The 24603-nt window shown below is 37.5% G+C and overlaps 1 protein-coding gene across 5 annotated transcripts; it reads left to right on the plus strand.

The window, feature by feature from the left end:
* Positions 1-24603, plus strand: ZNG1A (Zn regulated GTPase metalloprotein activator 1A). 5 transcript variants are annotated; one of them, XR_010469229.1, is made up of 17 exons: positions 1-137; positions 265-411; positions 1532-1618; positions 2448-2544; positions 3749-3840; positions 7130-7189; positions 8274-8311; positions 11129-11175; positions 11976-12062; positions 12887-12931; positions 14614-14670; positions 16097-16257; positions 17213-17264; positions 20737-20805; positions 20905-20970; positions 22850-22979; positions 24084-24603. XR_010469229.1 is itself a non-coding variant. In XM_065047271.1 (16 exons), the coding sequence occupies exons 2-16, from the start codon at positions 300-302 to the stop codon at positions 24155-24157; spliced, it is 1113 nt and encodes a 370-aa protein (XP_064903343.1). In that variant the 5' UTR covers positions 1-137; positions 265-299; the 3' UTR covers positions 24158-24603. The 5 variants fall into 5 exon arrangements, 3 of the variants coding, with proteins under 3 accessions (XP_064903343.1, XP_064903344.1, XP_064903345.1); XR_010469228.1 differs by lacking the exon at positions 16097-16257 and having other exon boundaries at positions 22834-22979; XM_065047271.1 differs by lacking the exon at positions 16097-16257.

The raw sequence follows: 24603 nt of genomic DNA on the forward strand, positions 1-24603 counted from the left end.
CGCGGCTGCCGCCAGGGACAAGGCGCAGGCTCCGTGGGGCGGGGCTGTGGGCGGGGTGCGTGCCAGCGGTGCGTCGGGGGCGCCCGGTGGCTCGTGGTGTGAGTGACGTGACGTGACGTGACGTGAGGCGGGCATAGGTGAGCGGCCGGTGGGGCCGGGCCACGGGGGTCTGGGGGGAGCGGGCAGCAGCGCGGGAATGCGGCTGAGGGGAGGGCATCGCGGCATCGCCCGCACTATGTCTGTCTCTCTTCCCCGCCGGGGCAGGCTGAGCTGCGCAGAGCGGTGGGGCCCGCGCTCCCATGGAGGACGAAGACTGCCCCGACCTGGTCCCGATAGACGCCGTCGGCTCTGAGGAGACTGAGTCCAGCCCCGGCGGGAAGATCCCCGTGACCATCATTACGGGCTACTTAGGTGAGAGCGGCCCGCTGCCCTTCCGTGCCCGCGGCACGCCGCGCTTCCCGGCGCCGGGCGGAGTCGTGTGGGGCTCAGGGCTTCGGCTTGGGGGCGTCGCGGAGCGCCGATCTGAAAGGCCGCAGGACTGCTCGCACACCTGTGCCGGCAGGTCTGGCGTCCGTGCCCGCGAGTTGCGTGGGTGAGCCGGATCCAGCATCGCTGGCGCTGCGCATTCAGCGCTTCACCGCGTTTCGGGCGCGGTGTCCTTGCAGCGCTCCCACGAAGTGTGGTTCCAGTGAGATTTGCAGAAGCATTTTGAACAGCTGTACAAGCTTTTGTTGCTGCTTTTACCAGCCTGTTTTCAGGGCCTGATTTTTGTGGTCGTGTTTAACAAATCGATTTTTGCTGCTAAATGTCAGATTAGCATAAAGTGTTTGCCTCAGTTAAATGCAGACTGAACTGCAGTCTTACAAATGTGAGGTTTGGCCTCCCCTCCCTTGAACCAACATAGTTGTTTGGAGCTTCAAATGTATATGGAAAAGATCAAGTGAAATTTAGGATAGCTAACACTGTTCTAGGAGTTTTAACTTTGTATTGCATCATACTCTCTCAAAAAACCCTAAGGGCAGGGAAGGAATGTTACTCTTCCAAATTTCCCTAGTTGTGATCTTGTGCATGAGATGAAACCATGATGTGGTATTACAGAAATTCCGAACACCTTGCTTAACAATGCCTCATCTAATGGCACATCAGTGATTACTGATGACAAAAGAGCTGGTCAGAAAAGGCAGTGGGAGGGAGAAAAATAAGTACTGCTTTTTTTAAGAAAGGCATAATGAGTGTTCTAGGAAAGGACTGCCTAGCTGGTAGGGGACTTGTAAGTTTATCAAGCCCTGAGACTTACTTAATGGAAAACTGTGGCTCTTAATGCTGAGATTCAATGTTCTGATAGTTCCATGGGGTCAAATATCTATACAAATTGATTTTTACAGTATTGTAACAGAATACAGGATACAAGAACGTATTTCAGAAGAGAACAGGTTTGTCTGAAGTGTGCATGTACACAGTAGTATTTGCTTTTTATTTGAAAATTTTAGCTTTTAATAACATTTTAATAGAAATATGATCTGTGTTCTAGGAGCTGGAAAAACAACTCTTCTAAACTACATACTGACAGAACAGCATAATAAACGAATAGCAGTTATTCTGAATGAGTTTGGAGAAGGTATGTAAACCTGCAGAAACATTTTTTAGCTGTAAAATGACAAGTATGTAAAGCTCCTGGAAATCAAGAACATTGTAGTTTTAAATCCATTACTGAAATTATTGAAATACATCATAGTCTTTAGAAGGGCAAAACGTTCTTTGGCTGTTGTTCGTGAAATAATTCTGTGCATTAATGTGTTTTGTACATAAATTCAGCCCCTCAGAATCAAGTGAATTAATATATCACCATGTTAGAAATGCTACACTTCTGTTTGTCCTATTCAGTTTCAAGCAAATGGAAATTAAAAAACACGTTCCTGGATATTTTATTTCATTTCCTCACAGACACTTACGGATCAAAAATTATCTTAGACCAAGAAAATGGGGAGATGTGTGCTTGCTGTCTGTTTTTCTTTGAGCTCTTTGCTTTTCTTCTCAGGATTTTTAGCTGTTATGGCTATAATTTCTTATCTGTACCATAATCAGCATAATTAGAGTTTGCACTTTGTTGGTGGTGATTTCTTTTTGTTTGATTTCATCAACAAAGATGCCTGTCATTTTTCTGGTCATGAAGCCTAAAATAAAATGTGTAGACAGAGACTTTATGTGATATGGAGGTAAAGGCCGGCTTCCTTTTCTTTTAGCAAAGTTTATGGAGCCTATGCTGTACTTAGATCCTCTGAGTTTTGGTCTCTGTAGAACCAACTTGACTTAGTCTTTTAACTTTCCCATAAAATGGAAGAAGATAATTTCTGAAGAACATATCACCTTGAATCTTTCATATATCTTTTGCAGGCATTGTCATGTAAATTTTTAGATTAAAATTATAGTACTACTTATATTTCCAGGAAGTGCCTTGGAGAAGTCCCTGGCAATCAGTCAAGGAGGAGAACTCTATGAAGAATGGCTGGAGCTCAGGAATGGCTGCCTGTGCTGTTCAGTAAAGTAAGAAAAGACTATTGTACAAGTTCTTACAGTGGGTTTGTGGGGAACTGATGAAAGGAAAAGACTGCATGGGTTTGATTCCTAAAACTGATAGTGGTATTGATTATGACTTCTTTTGACAGATATAACAAGAAATGGAATTTGGGAGATGTAAATTTGTTTCCTTGTGCTGCCTTATTGGATTTGGACTTAATGTCTTTTAGAAAAATGGTCTAGGTGCCACCATATACACCACTGGGGTATTGTAGGGTAAGGAGCTCTCCCTCTTCTGTTGGTATTATATGCTTTTATGTAGATAGCCTAAGATTCAAGGAGGCTGGAACTAGGACTCACGTTTCCTAATTTCCACATTGAATACTTAATCTGTGGGTTTTTTTTTTCTCTGTATGTTGATTAATACTTGAATATTGTATACTTCAGAAAGGATGGAGGGAGAACCTTTTGGTGACTTGTATGAAACACAATATTCCGAATTGTAAGCTGATGGTCATGTTAAAAAGCAGGAATGTATTTGTTTCTTCTTCCTGTTTGTTAGAATGCAGGATAGTTTATGCTAAGTTTATAATAAAGGTGATTGTCTGTTTGTCCTGAAAATTTAGAAGAACTAGTTCTGTGCCTTTAATTGGGATAGTAAGTGGAAAACTGAAGACTCTATTGCATTGTGTTTTACGGGGATGTAAGGAATGCTGCCACTGCTGCTATGTTTTATTTATGTCAGTTTCCTATATAAGATGCCATATTTCTGCTTCAGGCTGACTTCATCAGCTGAGGTTTGAGTAAATGACACATCTTAACTTTGCTGTAGGTGACATGGAAAGGCAGGAGAACGTGGTTCAGTTCCCTCACCTCCCTCCACTCCCCCCCCCGCTTCTTTTTGTAATCTCAACTGCCAAACCCAATAGTTACATATTTACACAAACTGACAGGGTTTTCAGTGTTTGAGAACAAATCATCATTTAACTCACCTTTTTTATGCCTGTGAGGAGTAAGCAAATACTATTTTTCAGACTAAAATGAAAGAGAAAACTACAATTTGCCCAGTATTAGAGCAGCAGCTTGATAACTGAGTTTCCTTTGCAGACTCTTGAGTTCTGACTCAGGCTGTTGCTTTGATGATATGGCCACTGTGTTCTGTGTCAGAAGATACATGTTTCTATGTGTTTTAGCTTGTTTTCTCTGTTCTCAGGTTTGTTTCTTCTTACAGGGACAGTGGTGTGAAGGCTATTGAGAACCTGATGCAAAGGAGAGGAAAATTTGACTATATATTGTTAGAAACAACTGGTTTGGCAGATCCAGGTAGTTCACGTTACTGTTTTCATAACCATGATCATTATTCTGTTTTTATGAAGTGCTTATTTGCTCACCAGTCAGCTCACTGTGCAAAATGTGTTACAAAGTGGTGACCTGTCAGGCACATGCTTTAATTGCCATGTAGACTAAAACTGAATTAGACAAGGTGCAAAAGCAAGGTAATGGGCTTGGTTGTTTGATTGTGTGTTGTGATTTTTTTTTTGTTTTGTTTCAACTTGCTCTAAATTGACTCTAGAGCTTAACAGTAATACAGTTAAAATATATTTGTATCAAGAGAAGACACTGGGCTTGGAGCAGAGGAGCACACTCTAAAACCAATAGTTTTCAGTAGACTTTTGCTGTTCTACATTACTCCTTCGAAGTTACTAGCATCTGATGTATTGTTATATTTGTTGTGATAGCCCTTATATTTTGTGAAGTCATAAAATACTCTGTGAAACAGACCAATACATTCATCTGGTATGTACAGGACAATAATAGATCTTACAAATTCTATTCGTGCCCTTTAATGATATTTATTATAAATAGGTGTTTAAACTTGAGCTCATGTTAGTAATAGCTATCTAAAACAATTTTCTCTGAACCATCTCAATTAAAAATGTGGTGTTGATTGTGAGTGAATAAAATTGTTTCCCATTTAGGAGATTGAAACTTTGCAGCTCCAAGCTAAATAGTTGTCATAGTAAAGTAGTTTAATTCAAAATAAAGGACATTGATTTGGCCTGTGTTACACACAAATTCTATTTGAGTGTAATTAGAAAACTATGAAGCTTTTTGATAAAAAAATCAATAGTTACCAGAAAACTTAGTTGTTATGGCCCTTGCTATATCTTGCATGAGTAAGCACTGTGAACAACTGACAGGTATTTGGTGTTGATACCAAGTGGTGTTTCGAAGACTGCATCTTGTAGCTTCAGGTGGACAGTTTTAGGTGTTAGAATGAGCTTAGTTCCCTGTCTGACACAGCCTGCCAGTAACTAAGGTTTTGATAACTAAAAAAAAAAAAAGTACTGTTGTTGCTGTCAGCTCCTCTTGTCCTTCATATTGTTGCACTCATTTATGTTAAATTGGTTTTATTTCATAACAAATTATGATTTCTTAAAAATAGCAGTCACAGCACATCCTGCAGTTGCTAGAAACTGTTTTACAGGGCCGTTTTAGCAGAAAATAGGAGTAGCGTACTCCTAGGCCATGTGTAGTATGCAGGTGTTAGGTTACAGATTCCAAGTTCTTGATAGAACGTGGTCCCAGTTGTCCAAATACTTGCTGATTCTTTTTGCTCAAGACTCACCCGTTTAGTATGTACTGTTTTACATTCTGAAGAAATACAAAAGACTATGCAAAGAGAGAGTGCTATGCATTTCATTGTTCCAGAAACTACTTACTTGGATAGAAATTCTGTCGATAATGAGGCCTATTCTGTAACAAATACTAGAATCACATAAGCATAGAATGATTCAGTTTGGAAGGGATGTTAGAACACCTTAGGTCCAACCTCCTGCCTCAAGCCGCTATAAGACAAGACCAGGTTGTTTGCCATACGCAGTCATTTATTTCTGTTGTCTGAGCATAAACATGACACAGCCTCTCCAGCAACCTGTTTTGTGCCTACCTTTTCATGGTGGAAAAAAAAATAGAATTCTGATATATGTGGTCTGAACCTCGCTTCAGCTTATTATAGTTGTCTGCCATCCTTCTGCCACAACCTGTCTCAGTCTTCTCAACCACTCACTGGGGAGGTTGCTGTTTGATTCTGCAAAAGCTGTCCCATCTGCTGGCTGAACAAATGCAGTTCACCCACCTCTCCTTGTAGGGCCTACGCTCTGGCGTCACCTCTCTTTGTGATCCTGCACTGATGTCTTTCCTGTATGGGGGAGTGCTGGCCACACGTGGGCTTAAAGTGCTAAATAAATGAAAGCAACCTGCCTCAGCCATGCTTCTGTTCCAGCAGCCAGGAGTGTTTTTGGCTTTCTCTGATCACAGGGCACACTGCTTGCTCAGCTTGCTGCCTGCCAGGAACCCCAAGGCCTTCTCTCTAGACCTGCTCTCTAGCCAGTCCATATCGTTGTCAGGGCCTCTTTGTTCTCAAGTGTATTTCTCAATGCTCTTTCTTGCTGAATGTCATTGGGTTCTTGTTGATCATTCCTTCCTGCCTGGCCAAGTCTCTCGAAGATAGCTTTGCCTGTAGATATGTGAACTGTTCTTTTCTGAATTTGGTGTTCTCTGCAAACTCTTCCATCCCCTTCTGGGTTCATGCTAGAGGTGCTGAACAGGACAGGTCTCAGGATAGACCCCTGCAGTACCCTTCTTACTGCTGCCTTCCAGGTAGGATAATGACCTGTTAACTTCAACCTTTAGAGATTAACTATCCAACCAGGTTTACATGGTTGTCTTTCCATTCAGACTGGTAATGTCCCAGTTTGGTTACTAGAATATCTTCAAAGACTGTGTTGAAAAATTTGCTAGAGGTGTTGTAAATGGCATAAAGTGCTTTCTCCTTGTCCACAAGTAAAAGTATTTTTTCTCATAAGGCAAAGTACAATGTTCACAGATTGATTAGGCATGATTTAGCTTTGTAAACTTGCCTTCCATGTGCAACATCTGTTTGCAGATTGAACCTGCATTAGATACTTCTTAATCTATCTTAAAATTATCTAAAGCCAGACTTTTTCCTGTGTGGACCTGAGATAAATAAGGAAATGTTCTTTTCTATATGCAGTTATTCTTAACTTTATTTGTCCTATTGATTTATGATGGAAGAAACTGCATAGGAGAGTTTATAGAAGCCAGTGTAGAAGAGAAGGTCCCTAGGAGGGAGCTGATTTCTCCCAAATGTCACAGTTCCACTTTTCTTTAAATGTTTTATCTCATTTTTTAATGTCCTTTTTGTGTGTGCCATGAACTAGAAACAGTGTCTGAAAGGTGAAGAGGGGCAGTCTAGAATGTTTTAGAAATTAGGGACCCTTAGAGTATAGTAATGGCAGGTAGTTGATATTAGTGATTAAAAGTAATTTAGACAACTTACATGCATCTGGAATAGTGAGATTTTGAAAGCTTTTTGTAGTCATAACTGTGGATGTGCACACAAGCATAATACTCTGGTAGCTGTGGTTAGGTCAAATGTGTGGTTGGGTATTTGACATCTGTGATGCTTTCTGATTTGGAATACGGGAGTTTCAAGTACAGCACTACAAACAGAGTTTTCTTATGACATATCTGAATATTGATTACTGGAAAATGTCAGTTTTGCAACTAAATGTACTGCACGTCTTAGGAGCTGTGGCCTCCATGTTCTGGGTTGACTCGGAGCTGGGAAGTGACATCTATCTTGATGGTAAGAAGTGCAAGCTTGTTTTCCAACATATTGGCATTCCATATCTGGATTCAGTGTGATGTTTTCTTATCATATAAGGCAAGGTTTCAGAAAGTGTTTGAAATACATGATCTTGGTTCTCACGTCCCCAAATTTGACCACAGAGATCCACTTGCTTTTTCTAATGCTTCTTTATCTTGCTGGTTAGCTGTTTCAGGTTGCTAAATCCGGTGAAAGTTGTGAAATGCTTTATTCGGGTGTCAGATATGAGGAGCTCTTGATTGTGGTGTAAGGAGGGGAAAAAAAACTTGTTAGTTAGGTGTTTTAAAACGTTATTTAGGAGTTATCATACAGCTCTCATTGTTTTTTCTTCCTAATGCAGTGTTCCCTAAATTGTTTCTTTTTTTTCTGAACTCTTAACTTATCAACATCTGGACTCTCCTGCCTTGCCTTTTGTTTTCTGCCTTCATTGCCTTTGTACTATTGTTAGCTCTAGTATTTGCTGTGTTCCAATAAAAATCTGAATTTACTGTAATATAAATCATCACGATATGTACTTAAATAGTGTGGTGAATGCTGATTTTTGTTTTTTTTTTTTTGATGTAGGACAAAACCTTACATTTTGGCTTTAAAAAGTACCCTACTGACACTTTGGTCAGTGAGTCAGATGCCCATCTAGCCAAGGAAACATTCAGTTGAATAGGTAATGTTTCCTGAGTCTCTGTGAGAGAATTGTAGATTGCTGGTCACTTAGAATCACAATAACTGCATACCTTAGTCAGTCCCCTTAATTTTTTTTTATAACCTTTAAAAGTATACCTCTGTCAATTTGACATTTCAGAAGAAGGAGGAGAGGCGTTCTCCTTGTGAGAATTTCTCTCACCTAGGTCCGTAGACATTTTTTTTACCACAGTTAAAATTTACAGATAAGGAAATTGCTAGGTGACGAGTCTAATGTTCTGATGCCCTGGAAGCATTCAAAGTATTATAACCAGTTGTAAATGTGTTTATACTTTTACTTTAGTAGTTGTACAAGAAGTTTACAAGTTGTTAAATTGTTAGCTGCTTCAGCACATTGCTATTCCATTGTAATATTCTCTTTTAGGTATTGTATCTGTTGTTGATGCAAAGCATGGACTGCAGGTAAGTTACTGGCTTTGTTACATGGTTTAAAACTGCAAATTAGAACAGCTGTAGCAATAATGTTCATGTGGATGAATTACATTTTTACAATAGTTTTAACTCTTACAATGGATGAGAATATATTTCAGTTTCTGTGGTCATTAGTGCTATATTTTGCATAGGAACAAGGAAGTACCGATATTCATAGGAATTGAGATTCTTACTAACACATCAGCATGTCTCCTCAGAGTTGTCAGTTGCTAGATTCCTTCTAGTTCCATCACTTCACTCAGGAATCTTGGTCGTATTCCAAATTGGCATTTGGATTACTGTAAAAACAGTGGAGAAGTTTGTCTTACAGAGTGTAATTGGTCCATGTTACTTGAAAAGAGAGGAGTAAGAACAAACCTCTGATACCAGTGTGGTAACAAGTGAGTTAAGGCTCAAATTGAGAAAGGTGCTTATGGGATGGCAGGTATGGTGAGGAGAGATGAGATGGGTATCTAGGTACCATTTCAGATTGAAAAATTACTTCGTTACATGGAAGCAGACAAAACGAGCAGGTGTTAATCCATATAAAGTGTAATGTAAGATCAGACTTGTAGAACAGTGAGGTTGGATAACAGCATAAATTGTGATTAAGTCACATAGTTAATTTTTTTTTTTTGTAATGACTAGTCATAAAAATGATAATAATTCCCAATTTCGTAACTTAAGAACTGACTGCTTTGATTAGGCATTGATTTTTCAGTATTCATCATAAAAGTGACCATAAGAAAGGATGCCTTCATGGTATAAAAATACCATCATGCTGTTTTTAATATCTCTGTATTTTATAGTGGCTGTAAAAAGCTGAGAGAATTGAAGACTAATGGTTAAAAAATAAGGAAGTGTTTCCCCCATTTGTAAGATTTTGTTTGATTTGGACAATTTAAGTTTCTTGTTTCAGTTGAGCTGATCTAATAGCTGATTTACTGAAATGGGACAGTCCTGTCCTCTTCTGAATTTGTGTTGCACTGGGATGGAACTAGTCTAACCCCATAGCGAGCCACTTTGGCGAGTTAGGCCATTATGTTTTGCAAGGACTTCTGTGGAGGAGTTGGTAGAAGGATGAGGGCAAAGGGCTGAGAGCTGTTTTGCTGTTTTAAGCAGGAACCAACTTCCAAATCAGCTCAACTATCACAAGAAACCACAGCATGTCTTAAGTCAACCCCTTTTTCAGCTGAGTGCCCTCAAACTAATTCAGAGGAGTTTTATTACTTGCAAAAATGTTGTTCTTATTTTCTTAATGCAATGCAGGTTATTGGCTTCAGTCAGACATAATTGCGTTGCAAGTGGTATTTCAGAAACAACACAAGGAGGTCTTGAAACATTCAGCTTTTCTGTCAATCATTATTTTCGGCAGGTCACTGAAAACTCTTATTTAATCAGTAAGCTTATGCAAAACTGACATCCACTCAGAATATTAGAAACTTCAGACTTTCTCAGTTATATGTCAAGTAAACAACTTTTGCTTCGTATAAGGGACTTGTTAACTTGTGCAGTTCCTCTTGTTGCAGAGCTTGACCTCAACAACTGTTTGTGATTCAAAGAATTTTGAAAGCAATACAGATAATGACATTGAGATAATAGGCAGCAATTTAAGGGTGTCATGCTTCAAAGAACCAACCAATCATGAGAAAAGCTGACAAATAGTACCCTGGGGCCAGTCAGCCCAAGTGAAACTTAAGTGACAATTGAAATAATGTGTTATCACTGTAATGGATTTGTCACCCAGCAATCTGAAATACCTTTTTTTTTTTTTTTAAATCAAGGGCAAACATTTGGACAATTTGAAGTGACAGTTCTCGACTTTCAGAACTTGACATCTGGACTGGTGACATTGTCTTTTCAGGGCAACAGATCTGACAACGTTTAGTTCAGTAGAATCAATACAGAGAGTATTACAGATAGTGGGAGAGGTTGTCTCCCAGTCATCCTGTTGTATGCTGTTTATGTTGTACAGAAACAGGAAATAGTTTCAGGGTTTTCTTTTTTCTTTTTTTTTTTTCTTTTTTTAAGATGGCAGACTGACAGTATGCAATAATCTACTTTTGTTTTTCAAGTAAAGTTAGATGCCTGATACTTCCACTTGAAGAAAAAAATCAGTTTTATTTTTAATTTACGTATTTCCCATGACATTTAATTCCACTTTCATTTGGTATTCCTTTGTCTTGAAAACCAAGTTTCAAAGTAAGATTGGTACATTTAGACCTGATGAAGGAGTCCACAGGACTTTCTATTCTACCTGAAGATGTAAGGCATAAGTGATGAGCTCTTAATAATATTACAGCATCAGTTTGAAGTTTTACTGCCTCCAGGTGTCTGCGATGCTTCTGCCCTGGAGATTTCTGCCTTCATGGCAGAGTGGACAGAAAATTATTAATAGCTGAGCCTTTGCTGCTTCAGTGTGGTCTGTTGCTCTGCCTAAATTAAGTAAGGCTCTCTGTTTCCCTTTCATTAATTCTTCTGTGAGGACATGAGCTTGGGCAGATAGGTGCAGCACAACGCTGCAGATGATGCTGAACTACTGCAGTATGACCAGAAGCTGCTGCTTTTGTCATTGCTGACTGACTCTTCTGCCCAGTCACAGCTTGAATAGGCTGCAAACACTGATATTGTTGAATGTGTAAATGGACTTTTTCACCATCATTTTACAGAAAAATCCTAGATGCCATCTTCCTCAATACCATGTTGAGAAATGTACCTCAGCTGAATTGTTTATGACTTCCTCTAATTGCAAATGAATTTAAATGTCATTTAAATACATTTAATTCAATTGTTTTAATTTTTGTCTAGCACTTGACAGAAGAAAAGCCAGAAGGCCTTGTCAATGAAGCTTGTCGGTATGTATGTATAAATTAATTTTGTATATCACAGTTAGGAATGGCGCTGTATAGAAGGTCATTAGAAATGGCTTCTTTTTTAAGTGTTTTTTCTCCTGCTTTGCTTTTAAACCAAGTTAGATTGGTGTAAAGAGGTTAAAAATAGAAAAGTGACTTCATGCTCAATTTGGTCTTTTTGCCAATATCTGACTTTTCTATTTTAAGAGGGATGGGATTTTACATAAGTGAAGGGGAGCCACCTGTGCTGGAGGGAAGAAAGAATTGGGTGCTAGAATCTATCAAATGCTCAAAGTAGAACTGGAGATAGAGCAATATTTTTTGCTAGATGTGAAGCCACAATGATTAGGAGTGATTATAACAACAGAAGTCTTCGTTAAGCAAAGAGACTTCAAGTATGGCTTTAGAAAGACCACATGGAAGAGAAATAGGGGCTTGTGAAGTTCATAATCACCAAACACTTCGGATTGGATGATGTATGAAAACAAACCAAAACCCCACAAACAAGCAAAACAAACAAACAAAACAACCAATCACCAGTAGGCCCACCAAATGAAAAAAAAAACAACTGGCAAGCCTTTGTAGCTTGGTAGACTCTTTATGGCACAGGAGAGCACCTCAAGGAGAAGGCAGTAGTACTTTAGTGATACTCCATGATGTTCTAGTTTCATTAATGTTTGCCTTTCTATACTTACAGTGGTCATACTATTTTTTTGGTGCTATGGGATAGATTGTGTTTCTACCTTACAAAAAAGTAATTTTTTTTCACATTGTCTTTTTTTTTTCTTCCCCTTAATGCATAGGCAGGTTGCATTAGCTGATCTTGTAATCATCAATAAAACAGATTTGGTTTCAGAGGAAGAATTGAATAAAGTCAGAACATCTGTCAGGTATGAAATTTTTGGCATAACTGCATCAGTGTACTGGTTCAAAGTATTAATTTAAACATAGCTCCTTCTTGCTGTTAATAAAGAAATCAGATTTCATGATTACATTGACAAAAATCGTTAGTTTAGAACGGAAAAGAGACTGCCCCTTCTAAAGGCGTTTCAATACTTTTATGTGCTTACACAGTCTCTGCAGTTTGCTTATCTAGTTAAGATTTGATGTTGTCCACTAAGGACAGGCCTTTGTCTTAAATGTCTGTACTCTTACATTTTTTGGGTAGCTGTTCCCATTTTTTCAGAATTGGCATCAGGGAAAAAAAAAGTCTGCTGGTAGATGTGAGTTCACTAGCAAATGCAAAGATAAATGAAGGAAGTCCCAAATAATTGTCATGGGTGTAGGACAGCCAATTGTCTGGATCAAATCAGTGATTAAAGACATGCCCCATCTTTTTCTATTAATACCGTGATAACCGAAATGAAACATGAAAATTTTTAAATAGTTTACAACTCTATTAGTGTTTTGAATTCTAAAAGTAAGAATACTTAGACCCAACAGAGTGTGTCTTGTGTAGTCTTGGATAGGAAAATGCAATTCTTGCAGGTAGTATTTTGTTGTTGGAACTTGTAAAGTTCCCCAACCCTTACTTAGGAGATGAAAAGTCACAAAAATGAAGCCTGGTGGGATGTCTATTGGTTTGTTCAAGCTGGCAACAGAGTTGGGGTTGTTGTGGTGCTGTTTTTCGTGCTGCTTTCCATGGATAACTTGTTCAAGCAATATATTACAGTTGCATTTTCATCTAACTTCTGTTTTTTCTATTTGATTTTAGGTCAATAAATGGACTTGTTAAAATTCTAGAGACGCAAAGATCAAGGTATTAAATGGCCACTGTTAACAGATATCACATCCTGCTTCTTTTGTGACAGATTTAAGTATGCTGTTAGACTAGTTTGCTTAGAGGAAAGCTTTTGAAGTAGAAATATTTAACTCAGTATTTATTTTACTATAAACATTTAGATTAAATTTTTTTAAAGAAGTAAGCATTTTTCTGTTCTTTTTCTTTGTTACTGTTCACGTTCTATACTCTAGTGTATAAGTATTTTTAAAAAATGACTGTTTAGATGTAGCTTAGTTTACAGAGCTTACCACTGGTGGGTTTTGCTGGACTTTGCAATTTAACTATAACTATTGCTTAGTGGTTTTTACAAAAGCTTGGGCAGTATTTTTCAAAACCTGCGTTTTGTTTGAAGTTTAATATGAATACGGCTTTTAATTACTGAAGTTGTATTGTAGTCATGTTGCCATTTAATATAATAGCCTTTGGAGAGTTTTTGAAAAATGCTAATGCAGAAGTAGTGTAATTGACTTCAGCATATTACAGAAATGTAGCAGATTTTTAAGGGAGTGTTACAGGTAGAAATGTGAAGTTTCTTGTAACTTGTGGACCAGATCTTGCAACTGAAGAGTAAATTGCAAGGCCTAGTTGTCTCTGATCTAATTACTGATCACATGCACTACAATGTTTTCTTTCTGTTCTGTCAGCTTAAAGATCTTTCTCACTTGTGATGGCTGCTGCAAAGAAGTTGTTACTGTAAAATGACTTTGAGAGCATTGTAAGGAAGGTTATAGGAAGAAAAAGTAATTGCATTGTGTTTGCTATTTTTTATTGAAATTCTGACTCAGATTTCTTCTTTAATAAGCAGCTAAATGAAAATGGTAATCCCAGGTGTTAGGAGAGCAGTGTATCTTTCACACCGCTAGGACTGATTTGTGTACTGTTACATCAATTATTTGACTATATTATGAGAAGTGTTCCTATAATAAAAGTTTATGTTTTAAGCAATTTTTGAAGGGAAAATAGTAGACAATATTAATAAAGTATACTTGGCTTTTCTAAGTTATTGTCAAATGTAATTGGAAAGTGTAGTCTATATTGCTTTGATTGTAAAAAATGTTTCTAGTGCAAGTGTGCAGCTAGCTGTTCTTACAAGTAAATATGATCAGTGCTGTCTGTTCTCTATTACATTTTTCATTTGTTTGTTTCAGTTGTTAGAGACCAAATTCTTCATAGTAGCAGTTACCCAGTAGTGTATTTCAGTTTCTTTTGCTAACATTATGTCAGTGTAAGCTACAAGGTTTTTTGTATAATCTTCCAGGGGATGTGTGTGTGTGTTGAGAGTTTATACTAAGGGTGCCAAATAGTTGCTGGGAAGAACTTCAGGGCTCATTTTCCCATTTAGGGAAAATCAGTTATTATTCAGGCATTCAGTATGAGGTATTTTATAGTCATTCTTGGAAGTACCTTGTATTTTACTATATTTTTTTCAAGTCGTGTTTCTCTGCTTACATATTACTGTGTAAATAAACACTGTGTTTCCTTGTAGAAGACAATACCAGCCACCAACATCCAAAAATAAGGCTAAGGACTGATTACGTTAATATGATAGACAGGAAAAAAAATAAGCTTCAGTGAACTATTTTAAAAATAATTATTTAAATATACACAGCATTTGAATATAGCAGAAGTACAAAGCTCTCTTTCTTCCCTCTGTTTAGAGTTGATCTCTCCAATGTCTTGGACCTGCATGCTTTTGACAGTTTATCTGGCATAAGGTATGGTGATAATTTTGGTGTCTTTCATTAGAAATTATGTCCATTGTATAAATACATGAACAAAATAGACAGACTGAAATCCTGGCTCAGATTTGCCTCTGAGTTTCTGTTGGAAATTCTAGTTTAGTCAGTTGTTTAAAATCTTCACTTTGTAAGTGGTATTCTTAGATTGCACAAATTTCAAGTAGAAAAATTCTCAACAAAAGCCTTTCGACCTTGTAAAGTTAAATAACCCAGAGTGTGCATGGTGGGCTGGTGCTTTTTTTTTTCCCAAAATACAAGTTCACTCTTTTTTGGCGCTCTTAAACGATTTCAAAATTTTTCTCAGTTCACCTGATGATGAACTGGATACCTCCATAGTTTTCACAGAAAATGATGAGTGACTGAGGTTCCACCACAAATGAAGCCACTGTGAATTCCGGTTACTGAGTTCCATGGTGGTTTGTTGGTTGGTTGGTGTGGTTTTTGGTTTTGTTTTTTTTTTCCTAATACTGAATGTGTGCTTCAGCATCTAGTTGGGTGGAAAAGTAAAATGAGGTGAGGGGAGAAGGAATTTCTGTTCACCTTGTGTGCTGAAGTTCTTCAGCAAAGACCGTAAGGAGTACTGGACCAGTCATAAAAGAAAGGAAGGAATGTGCAGCTGAGGGCAGTATCAGCTTCATTTTTCTTCCTGGACACACACTGTTAACTTCAGAGAAAGGAACATAAATGTTTTCTTGTTCACAGAGGGAGAAATTGCAGAAGGTGCAAGCTAGTGACCTCTAGTAGATGAGATGTGCTCATCAGATTTTGCGGAGAACTGGTGCAGTACTATCCAAAGGATAACCTGCTTTTCCTGAGTCTGCTGCCCTTTCTTTTTGCTGGCACTGGCTTTTGTCTGATCTGCGAAGCATAGTGTTTGTTTCTTTTGAGCTCCTGGTATGTACCGATTAAATTGTACCAAAGGCAGCATCAGGGAGGTATCAGAATAGGCATTCAAAAGAAAGTTAAGGGAAGAGGAAGGCAAATCTATCCTTTATGGTCAATAGATAACTATAAGGTTTATAAACCAGATCATAAACCCATGTCCTGAGTTCTGATGATGTATTAGCTGGTTAAACTGTCTCATCTTGGAGCCACACAACAGAGAGAAAGTGGTAAAAAGATGTGAACCAAAAGAGGATCATTCTTCATAATGGCAATCTACAGTTAGATCTGATTAGCTGTAATACTGGGTGGAATTCTGCAAGGTTTAATAAGAAGTGCTATGCTCTAACAAATCTGAAAAAGTTCTTCAGGAGCTGATCATCCCTTCCCCTCCCTTTCTCCCCATAGTGATGACTTCTGCCCTGTCATCTGTAGCAGAAAATATCTGCATCCAACACCATTTGAGCACAAATACACACCAGTGCACTAATAAAATTGCTTTTTAAACTGTATATTACAGTAAGGATTTCTGCCAGCGTAGCAGATGGACACAACATCTGATCGGTGTGACTCTACTGTTAGAACCTTGTGGTCTATACATGCCTGAAGTGACAGGAAACACATCAAGAGTTCAGGATTCTGTGGAACACAGTATGAGAAGAAGACAACAAAACAAAGAAGGTGCAAGGAGGAGTTTGAAATATTATGTCAATAGTAGACAGTACCTTTTCCCCCACTTTTAAAACCTTCTTCAAATTTACAGTCATCAGAGTAGAAGGAGCAATTTTGATGGGAAATATTCCCTGAAGTAGCAGAGAGCTGTCATCGTAGTGACTTTTCCTGTAGTATTCCTTTTCTGTATATTGGACATAAGACAGAATGTTCTCTGGTATAGAAACTGTATTTCAAGAAATCTTGCACTGTCTTGGTTAAAGAGATGTGGGTGTGGTATTAAATCTTCAGTAAAATTTTACATTGTCACACAAAATGTTTTGTAAACTAAGATTCGGGGTCTTACTGTATCAAGTCGCCAAGTTCGTTAATGAAATAGAGGGAACCAATTTTGAATTAGCAGATACACTGCAGTAGGAATGAGCCGTGTGTACAGCAGAGTTGGAGTGGGAGCTGTGCATATAGTATTTCACTTAATGTTAACAGATTTTATTCTCAGAAATAATGGCTTTGTGCATATTTTCTTGCTTTTCAAAGAATTCTTCCAAAGGTTTTTTTTTTTTAAAAATCTTAATAATCAACAAATTCTAGGGATTGATTTTTCCCTTCTTGCTTTAATGATGCAATTTGTCTTTTGTTCTTACTCAAGGGACTATCAAGCGTGTTGTTCTTGAAGTATAAATATTTAAAATCCCAAAGATACTACAAATAATTTCCATAATCATGTTAATATTTTATAAAACTAACATTCTAGCACAAGTCATTAACTAGATCAAACTAAAATGATTAAACATATCTGTTTTGAGATTAAAATTGAATTAACAGTTGAGGCTTATTTTTAGTATCTAGTCTTATTTTTTATATTTTAGTTTTGCTCTGCAGCACTGAAGTTTATTTAGATTTTGAAACAATGACACTTTGTCCATTCTACTAAAATGCAACATTTAACTTCATTTATTTTCAGTTTGCAGAAGAAATTTGAGCAGATGAAGACAACACATGCACATCTAGATAAGGTAATTACCAAAACTACTGCTTCAGTCTTCCTGTAAGAACAAGATTGTTCAGGGTAGTTGCAAGCATTGCATGCTAATGATGTTACCTGTTCAGAAGGTTTCAGTTAGGGAGTAAAGTGTGTTATGGTATTTGGAAGATTACATTGAATACATGTGGGATTGTGCTTTGTCATAGACAGATTCTAAACGGATGTAAGTCTTACTTGCAAAACCAGCTTCCATGGCTCCAGATAATCACACCATTCATTGATTCACATGAACAGTGTTACTGAAACAGACAAATAGCACTACTCTTTCTCATATTTGCAGAGTCAAGTTCTACTTTTGTAACCAGCCTTTATCCTGTAGATTTTCTGTACAATTGTTGTCTCTATATGTAGATAATAAGGGAGATGTTATTCATGACTTTGCTTTCTTTAAAGCTTTAATAAAACTTCACTGAGTAGTTAAGCAGGTGTAGATTTCCGTTTTGTGAGTGCTTCACATTGTTTTCACAAGAAATAATAACAATATAAGTTTTAGCAGTGAAATAGATTCAGCACTATAAACTAGGTGTCAATCCTGTAAACACATGTATGCTAAAAAAAAAGAAACAATTCTGTTGATACTATTTTTAGTATGTCAGATTAAACTGGAAAAAAGTATTCCTCGCCCCACCCCATACAATACTCAAATCAGTGTGTGTTTGTATAAGGGTAGAGTCTTCTCTCTCCCTGTGTACAACATACTGATGCATAATGCAGCTGCAAATAGCATTTCTGCCTTTGTGTCTCTGATCTGAGCAAATACAGTATTTTTTGTGATCAGCATATCTTTTTCCCTAAATTTGTCTCTGAAATTAGTCTGGTCCAACATCCCTACAGAATATAAATGGTTCTATGCTAATCACAACTTTTAAGCATCTCTCTTATCCATGATGTACTAGAAAGGCTCCCTTTTAATTTTGTTTGTTTGTTTTCCAAATGTTATGATCACAGTATCATTTTCTGTTTAGGTCCATCTCAAAAGCAGAACAGTCTTAAGTCAGGGAATTAGTGAATTTATTGCCAGGCAATAAAAACTTGTAATTACTGATTTGAGTACTGAAAAATGCAAAATAATTACACAAACACTTGCATGAAATGATTGTTTTTGTAGTGTGGAGCTGTTTGACCAGTAGGAAACAATGAGAATTAGTTGTTACTATCCCTGTTTAATTCAACACCCACATTTTTAAAGGTGATTGTTGAGACAGATGAGGCATAAATGAGAGCAGAACACTTCAGTCGCGGTAGGCTGCCAGTCCTTGTGGGGTGATAGAGCCTGCTTGTTATCTTCATGTGGAAGGTCAACATAAGCCAAACTACACTGCATGGAGCACAGTGAACTTTTGTTTGTCTTGTTTTGAAGCTGCTTGAAGTGTTGGCTCTTGGTTGTTTTGCTGAGTTTACTTAGTCATTAGGTAAACATTTAGATTTGCTGCCTGTTGCTTTTATTTTTTTTTCTTAAGTTAAAATAGTCATCTGAAAGCAGCAATAATTTCAAAGAATTTTAAATTGTACAAAAAGTAATTGTAAGTTCTTCTATGCCATTGAGAGGTTATAGTGACAAAAATAAGTGTAAGACACATAAATAATAAATTAATATTTTTAAACTACACATTTATTTTCATGTTCTGGTTTGATAACTGGTTCTGAGCAGTAAGCTGGTGGTTGCTTTGGAATAAGACATTACCTCAGATGCCTTTTTTTTTTTAATCTGTTCCTACATAGTCTTATTTCTAAAAAGCTTTTCCTAGCATGAAAGTATAGATATATGAAAAATATGTTGATTAATTTTTGTCTGATAGAATTGCGATGAATATCAGAAATTGTGACAAAGATCAGTATGCCAAGAAAATAGCCTTCTTAAACATATTTGAAAGATTGAGTTTATTAACCTGTAAGAATTAAAATTATTAGACTTTCTTTGAGAACAAACATCAACTACAGCAAAGAATTACACAGCAGAAATTCATGGCACTAAACTATTGAATGTACTGTGTATGTCCTTAAGTGCACACCTGTCGCGGGGGAGTGGTTTAAAGTTCTGCTTACTGTAGAACAATATTTAGATTTCTCAAAGAAAAGTGTGATTTAAAAGAGTTTGATAGTTTCACTGTATTATTTACCGCATGGAGGAAATATACCAAGCTGAATGCTGTTGACCTTTTCTCCAGGAGCCTGATACCTGTTAGCAGTGCAAACTTTCAGGTGTCTCTTCTCTCCCTGTTAACTGTTTGCTTCGGAGTCTGTATTTTAGAGCTGTTAAGGCGAACTTCCAGGTGAGGCCTGATAACCGTGTACAGAGCGCTCTTTCATGAAACAAAATTCTCCAGAGAAAAAAGAAAATAATGGAGTGGAATAGCAGGAGGGCTGGCTCAAGCTGGGTACCTGCACAGAGATCCAACCTGAGCATAGAAAACCATAGACTTTTATATCTTTACAGACCATTCATACCATGATTCAGTTCAATAGCAATATTTCACTTTGGGGTCTTCTTGCTTCTCATTGGATCTTTTTCACTGATTTCATATGTGCTGATTTCAACTGTAGACATTGTTTATGGTCCATAGCCTTGCAGGTACTGTTTGTCTGAATAAATCCCTTTCTTTTTAGCAAAGCGCAAAACAGGCCCTGTTTCACAGATGTCTGTAATGTCTCTGCGTTAGCCTTGAAATTAATTTTTTTCCCAGTCACAATTCCATTCTTACCAGGAAAGTGCAAAATTGACCTTATCTTGCAAGTGTTGAGGGTAGTTTACAGTTGCTTTTGGTAAATATGAGCAGAATTTTACAGCTTAAGACTTCAGCAAATCCAGTTTACTAAGTAATGTGAAGCAGAGAGTATACTAAAAATCATACAACCTTACACTTCTAAATGATTAATTGTATTTATTGTGCATTTACTTAAGCTGAATGATTAATATTAAACTTAAATTGGGCCCATCCACTGATCTGTGAGTAATAAAACCATTACCATACAGACCACTTATTTAGCAGGGAGAGCTCAAAGTGGGCTCACTTGGGCTGTCGTATTTATGGAATGAAGTGGTTGACTTTTAGTCAAATTGCACAGAGTAGGAAAAGTCTGCACGAGACTCCCTGTGCCCACAAGTTACCAGTGTTCATTGTGCCCTTCTGCTTCCCTGTGGGTTTCCCAAAAGGAGTTCTTGGCCTGGCTGTGGCTCAGGCCTTGACCTCTTCTGGAGCCTAGACCAAATGGCTGCTGGTTTGGTTGCAGGGGAGTTGAGTGCATCCACCACAACACCCAAACAGAACCAAGAAGTGTAGCATAATATAGCAAATTAGAGTACAATAGGTTTTGCAAAAAAATTTGATAAGGGTATAAAGTTGCTTTTTAATGAGGCCAAGTTATAAAGAACACTTTTTGAAATTAGTGTAATGATATGTTTATTCAGTTTGGTAATAATAAATGGGTCTTTCCACTTACAGGGTATTATTACAGTAACATTTGAAGTTCCAGGAAATATAAAAGAAGAAAACTTAAATCTCTTTATTCAGGTAAGTAATACATCACTGTGAATGGAAAAATCATTGTGTCTTTCTATAGAAAATTATCTAATGCCATTCTGTTTATCAAAACACTTTTCCTTTCCATAGAATCTTCTGTGGGAGAAGAACATTAAAGATAAGACTGGGTGCACCATGGATGTCATAAGACTGAAGGTTGGTCAGAAATTATCAACTTCTTTGTTTTGTGCTTTCTTCTGTTACACCTAAAAAACTGTAGTGTGCTGTCAGTTACAGACCTATCAAAGGCGCTGCTAGATCATGGGAGGAGAGCAGACAAAACGGAGAATAGCAATTTATTATTGTTCCATGTAGAGAGTTTGTTATCTGCTGGCTGGTGGGACAACTTTAAAGGAGATAACTGTCAGAGAAGCAAAGATTGGTCCTCCTTGTTTTGAATTGAGAGGGAAGATGTGCAGTCCTAGACATCAGTGGCAAAGTTAATAATCAGGACACACTTAAATCACTTTCTTTTTTTGACCTTCGTTGCTTTGGAAGATTCCGTCCATCTCATTCAATGTCTCCTTATCAAGATATTGGATACTTTAGATTGCTATCTGCAAATATAATTGTTGGCGTAACATGTGGAAGTTCAATTTGGCAAAACACAGTAGCACAATACTAGTTGTAGTTTATACTTCAGACTTTTTAAAGTATTGTCAGACTGCAGTTTTAAAGCTGCAGCCCATAATTCCTCATTTTCATTGGCACTTCATTTGTTTTTCAGTTGCATGGTTTTGAGAGGACAATTTAGGGTATATTTTCATTCTCCTTATACCAAGCAGCCATGTAAATCATTAAAAAATGAGAATCAAGTCTGTCATTTAGTAGGCTGAAAGAAATAAAAGAAAGTACGCTCTGGTTTGTTTTCTGAGAACACTTGTGCATCATGGATAGTGACATAATTATTTTCATTTCATTGGAAGAAAGGTTGTGTTCTTTCTCCTTTGGCAACAAAACAAGAATATCTTTGTCTTCACCTTCCTGACAAATAAAATGAAGTAGCCACTGATGCATCTTATGCTGTCTGAAAACAGTACTGCTTTGCACAAGTACATTTTTGTTGTATTGAGTGTTGGAATCGAGTAATTCTTTAGGAGATCTGAGGTCTGTGATAAGCTGTGTGCTGGCCCTTGGTCATGGACAAATACACCAAAGAAAATGAGCCCCAGGTAATTATAAAATGGGTTCAGAAGTTTATTGCTTTTGTATTTGTCTCTTACCTGCAGTCATAATCCTTTTGGCAGTGATAGTCATAGAACTCCAACTAGTCTGTCAAATACAGACTATTTCATGAAATGTCTTTAACTCTTTTTTTAAAACTTGATTTTATTTTTCCTGTCTGTAAGTGTAAGACATTTTACAGAACATGTTCCACTGAAATATTTTACGAAGTTTTATAAAAAAATGGGGAAAACTCTTTTAATGTGACTTTTATTATGTGGGTTAATGGACTCAGACTCTGATAGTAATCCCTTCTAATTCTGTTGCTAGTCATTTTCCTTCACAAATGTTTGTTCAGTCTCCAATATTCAAAGACCCTGCTTCAGAATAGTGAATATACTGAGCATGAGAGCTTAATCAGAATAATCTGAAATCAAACATTTTTGCTTATTTTACATCATCTTTGCTGACAAGCAGTCTTTCATGGACAGACACGTCATACAGCATATACATATATGATGTGTATTTATATATATTCAAAGTAGCGTAGTTGCTGCTGACATTTTATTTTTACTTGAACACACTAGATACTGAGCAAATGAGGAACATAAGGCAGAGTATGGCAAAGTGTCATTATTAGTCTTTAACAAAAGAAACACATGTGAGAACAGATGTTATGAATGGAAGTGATCATACTGCATGGTTATTTTGACTAACTACTGCATGGTTATTTTGACTAACTGGTGCATAGTGGCCAGAAATATTTTTCCCTGCTTGGCCTAGTTTGAAGTTGTTGGTTTGTTTTCTCTCACTTAGATGTTTCATTTTTAAAGGTTTGTTTATATATCCTAACAGTTATTTTTCTGATAAGGGACTGGTATCTATTCAAGGCAAATCTCATCAGGTGATAGTCCAAGGTGTCCATGAACTCTATGACCTGGAAGAGACTGCAGTAGAGTGGAAAGAAGATGAAAAGAGAACAAACAGGCTGGTCCTAATAGGTAAGAAATTATGTACCTTCTTGTTTGATTTCAAGAAGCTGCTCTTTCAGCAGGCAGTCCTGTGTCTTTTCCAGTGAAAAACAACTGACCTAAGCTGGCCTGAGTAATAGCAGTGAGTATGTTCAGTATGACATTGAGTCAAAGGTTTATCCATCAGGACCTCCTGCAGTTTTAAATTCCAGTTGAGAGGAATCTACACAGAATCACAGACTGGTTAGATATGGAGTGGACCTCTGGAGATCATCTAGTCCAACCCACCTGCTAAAGCAGGTTCACCAGAGCAGATCTCACAGGATCATGTCCAGGCGGGTTTTGAATGTCTCCAGAGAAGGAGATTCCGCAGTCTCTCTGGGCAGCCTGTTCTAGGGCTCTGGTACCATCAAAGTAAAGAAGTTTCTCCTCATATTCAGATGGAACCTCCTGTGCTTCAGTCTGTGCCCATTGCCCCTCATCCTATCGTTGGGCACCACTGAGAGGAGTCTGGTTGCATCCTCTTGACACCCACCCTTGAGATATTTATAAGCATTGATAAGTTACTCTCTCAGCCTTCTCCAGGCTGAACAGACCTAGATCTATCAGTCCCTCCTCACAAGACAGACGCTCCAGACCCTTTTAGGGACAATAAAGTAAACTACTAAGTATTTATAAATTATATGGGCATATTTGATGTTATTTTAAAAATCCATAATTATAAATGTGATTATGGGAATAGTTTGAGTGTTTGATCAAATTTTCAGTAACTGTAAGGAACAGGATTATAGCCATTAAAATGTGTAAAATCTGGTTTGTTTCTGAAAAGCTTGTAATGCTGAGGTTGTATGTTTTTATTTCCTACTTGTTACTCTCTGCTTTGCAAAGTGTTTTTTGTGACCCAAAAACTTCCAGTTTTCCTCATTTCCCTTACTTTTACAGCGTGAAGTCTGTTGTTGCATGTAAAATCTGAAGTTACCTTATTACTGCCAGCTTAATTCTAATATTCCTCTGCTTTTCACTCATTAGCATAATGAACATTTTATTTGCAGAGAAGGCTTGCAGATTGCTACTTGTATGCACTTTTTGTAATACACTGTAAAATATAATTAGCTAATTTATGTCTCTTTACAGGCAGGAACTTGGACAAGGAGACCATCAAAGAAGTATTCATAGCCACTGTGACAGAGAAACAAGGAAATGGTTGACATCAAAGTACAGAAAAGATGAAATGTCAGTGCTTAACCCTGCAAACTTTTTATCACAGAAAAGGCCAAATGATATGCAGTATAGTAGTTAATTTTTCCTCTTGCATTTTACACAGCAGTTAAACCCTGAAGTCCTCCTAAGAATCTCAGCTGACCTACTTTTTAAAGACTAGGTTTTATGGTCTAGAATCAGACACAGGGAATTCTACCATTTTGGATTGGGCTTGAGTTATGTCAGTAACATAATTTACCTGTACAGAAATGCAGATAGGCAAAAGGCTGTTGTTTATGCTGTAAACGAAGCATTACATGTTTGAAGCCTAGTCATTTCTCCAGCTACCTGTCTTTTAGTACTGGAAATGAAGCAACCGTTTTTATTGCCAGGGATATAATCACAGTGAGAAGTATTTAGTGTTTACTATTAAACTGTATTCCATCTCTTTCCA

The sequence above is a fragment of the Columba livia genome, chromosome Z, assembly GCF_036013475.1.
Source record: "Columba livia isolate bColLiv1 breed racing homer chromosome Z, bColLiv1.pat.W.v2, whole genome shotgun sequence".
In the NCBI taxonomy this organism is placed as follows: domain Eukaryota; kingdom Metazoa; phylum Chordata; class Aves; order Columbiformes; family Columbidae; genus Columba; species Columba livia.

Excerpts from the sequence above, each read along its gene's own strand:
- ZNG1A (XM_065047271.1), top strand. The coding sequence starts at position 300 with ATGGAGGACGAAGACTGCCCCGACCTGGTCCCGATAGACGCCGTCGGC. Across the intron at positions 1,619-2,447 it reads TCTGAATGAGTTTGGAGAAG|GAAGTGCCTTGGAGAAGTCC; the intron begins GTATGTAAACCT and ends TTATATTTCCAG. Across the intron at positions 17,265-20,736 it reads CACATGCACATCTAGATAAG|GGTATTATTACAGTAACATT; the intron begins GTAATTACCAAA and ends TTCCACTTACAG.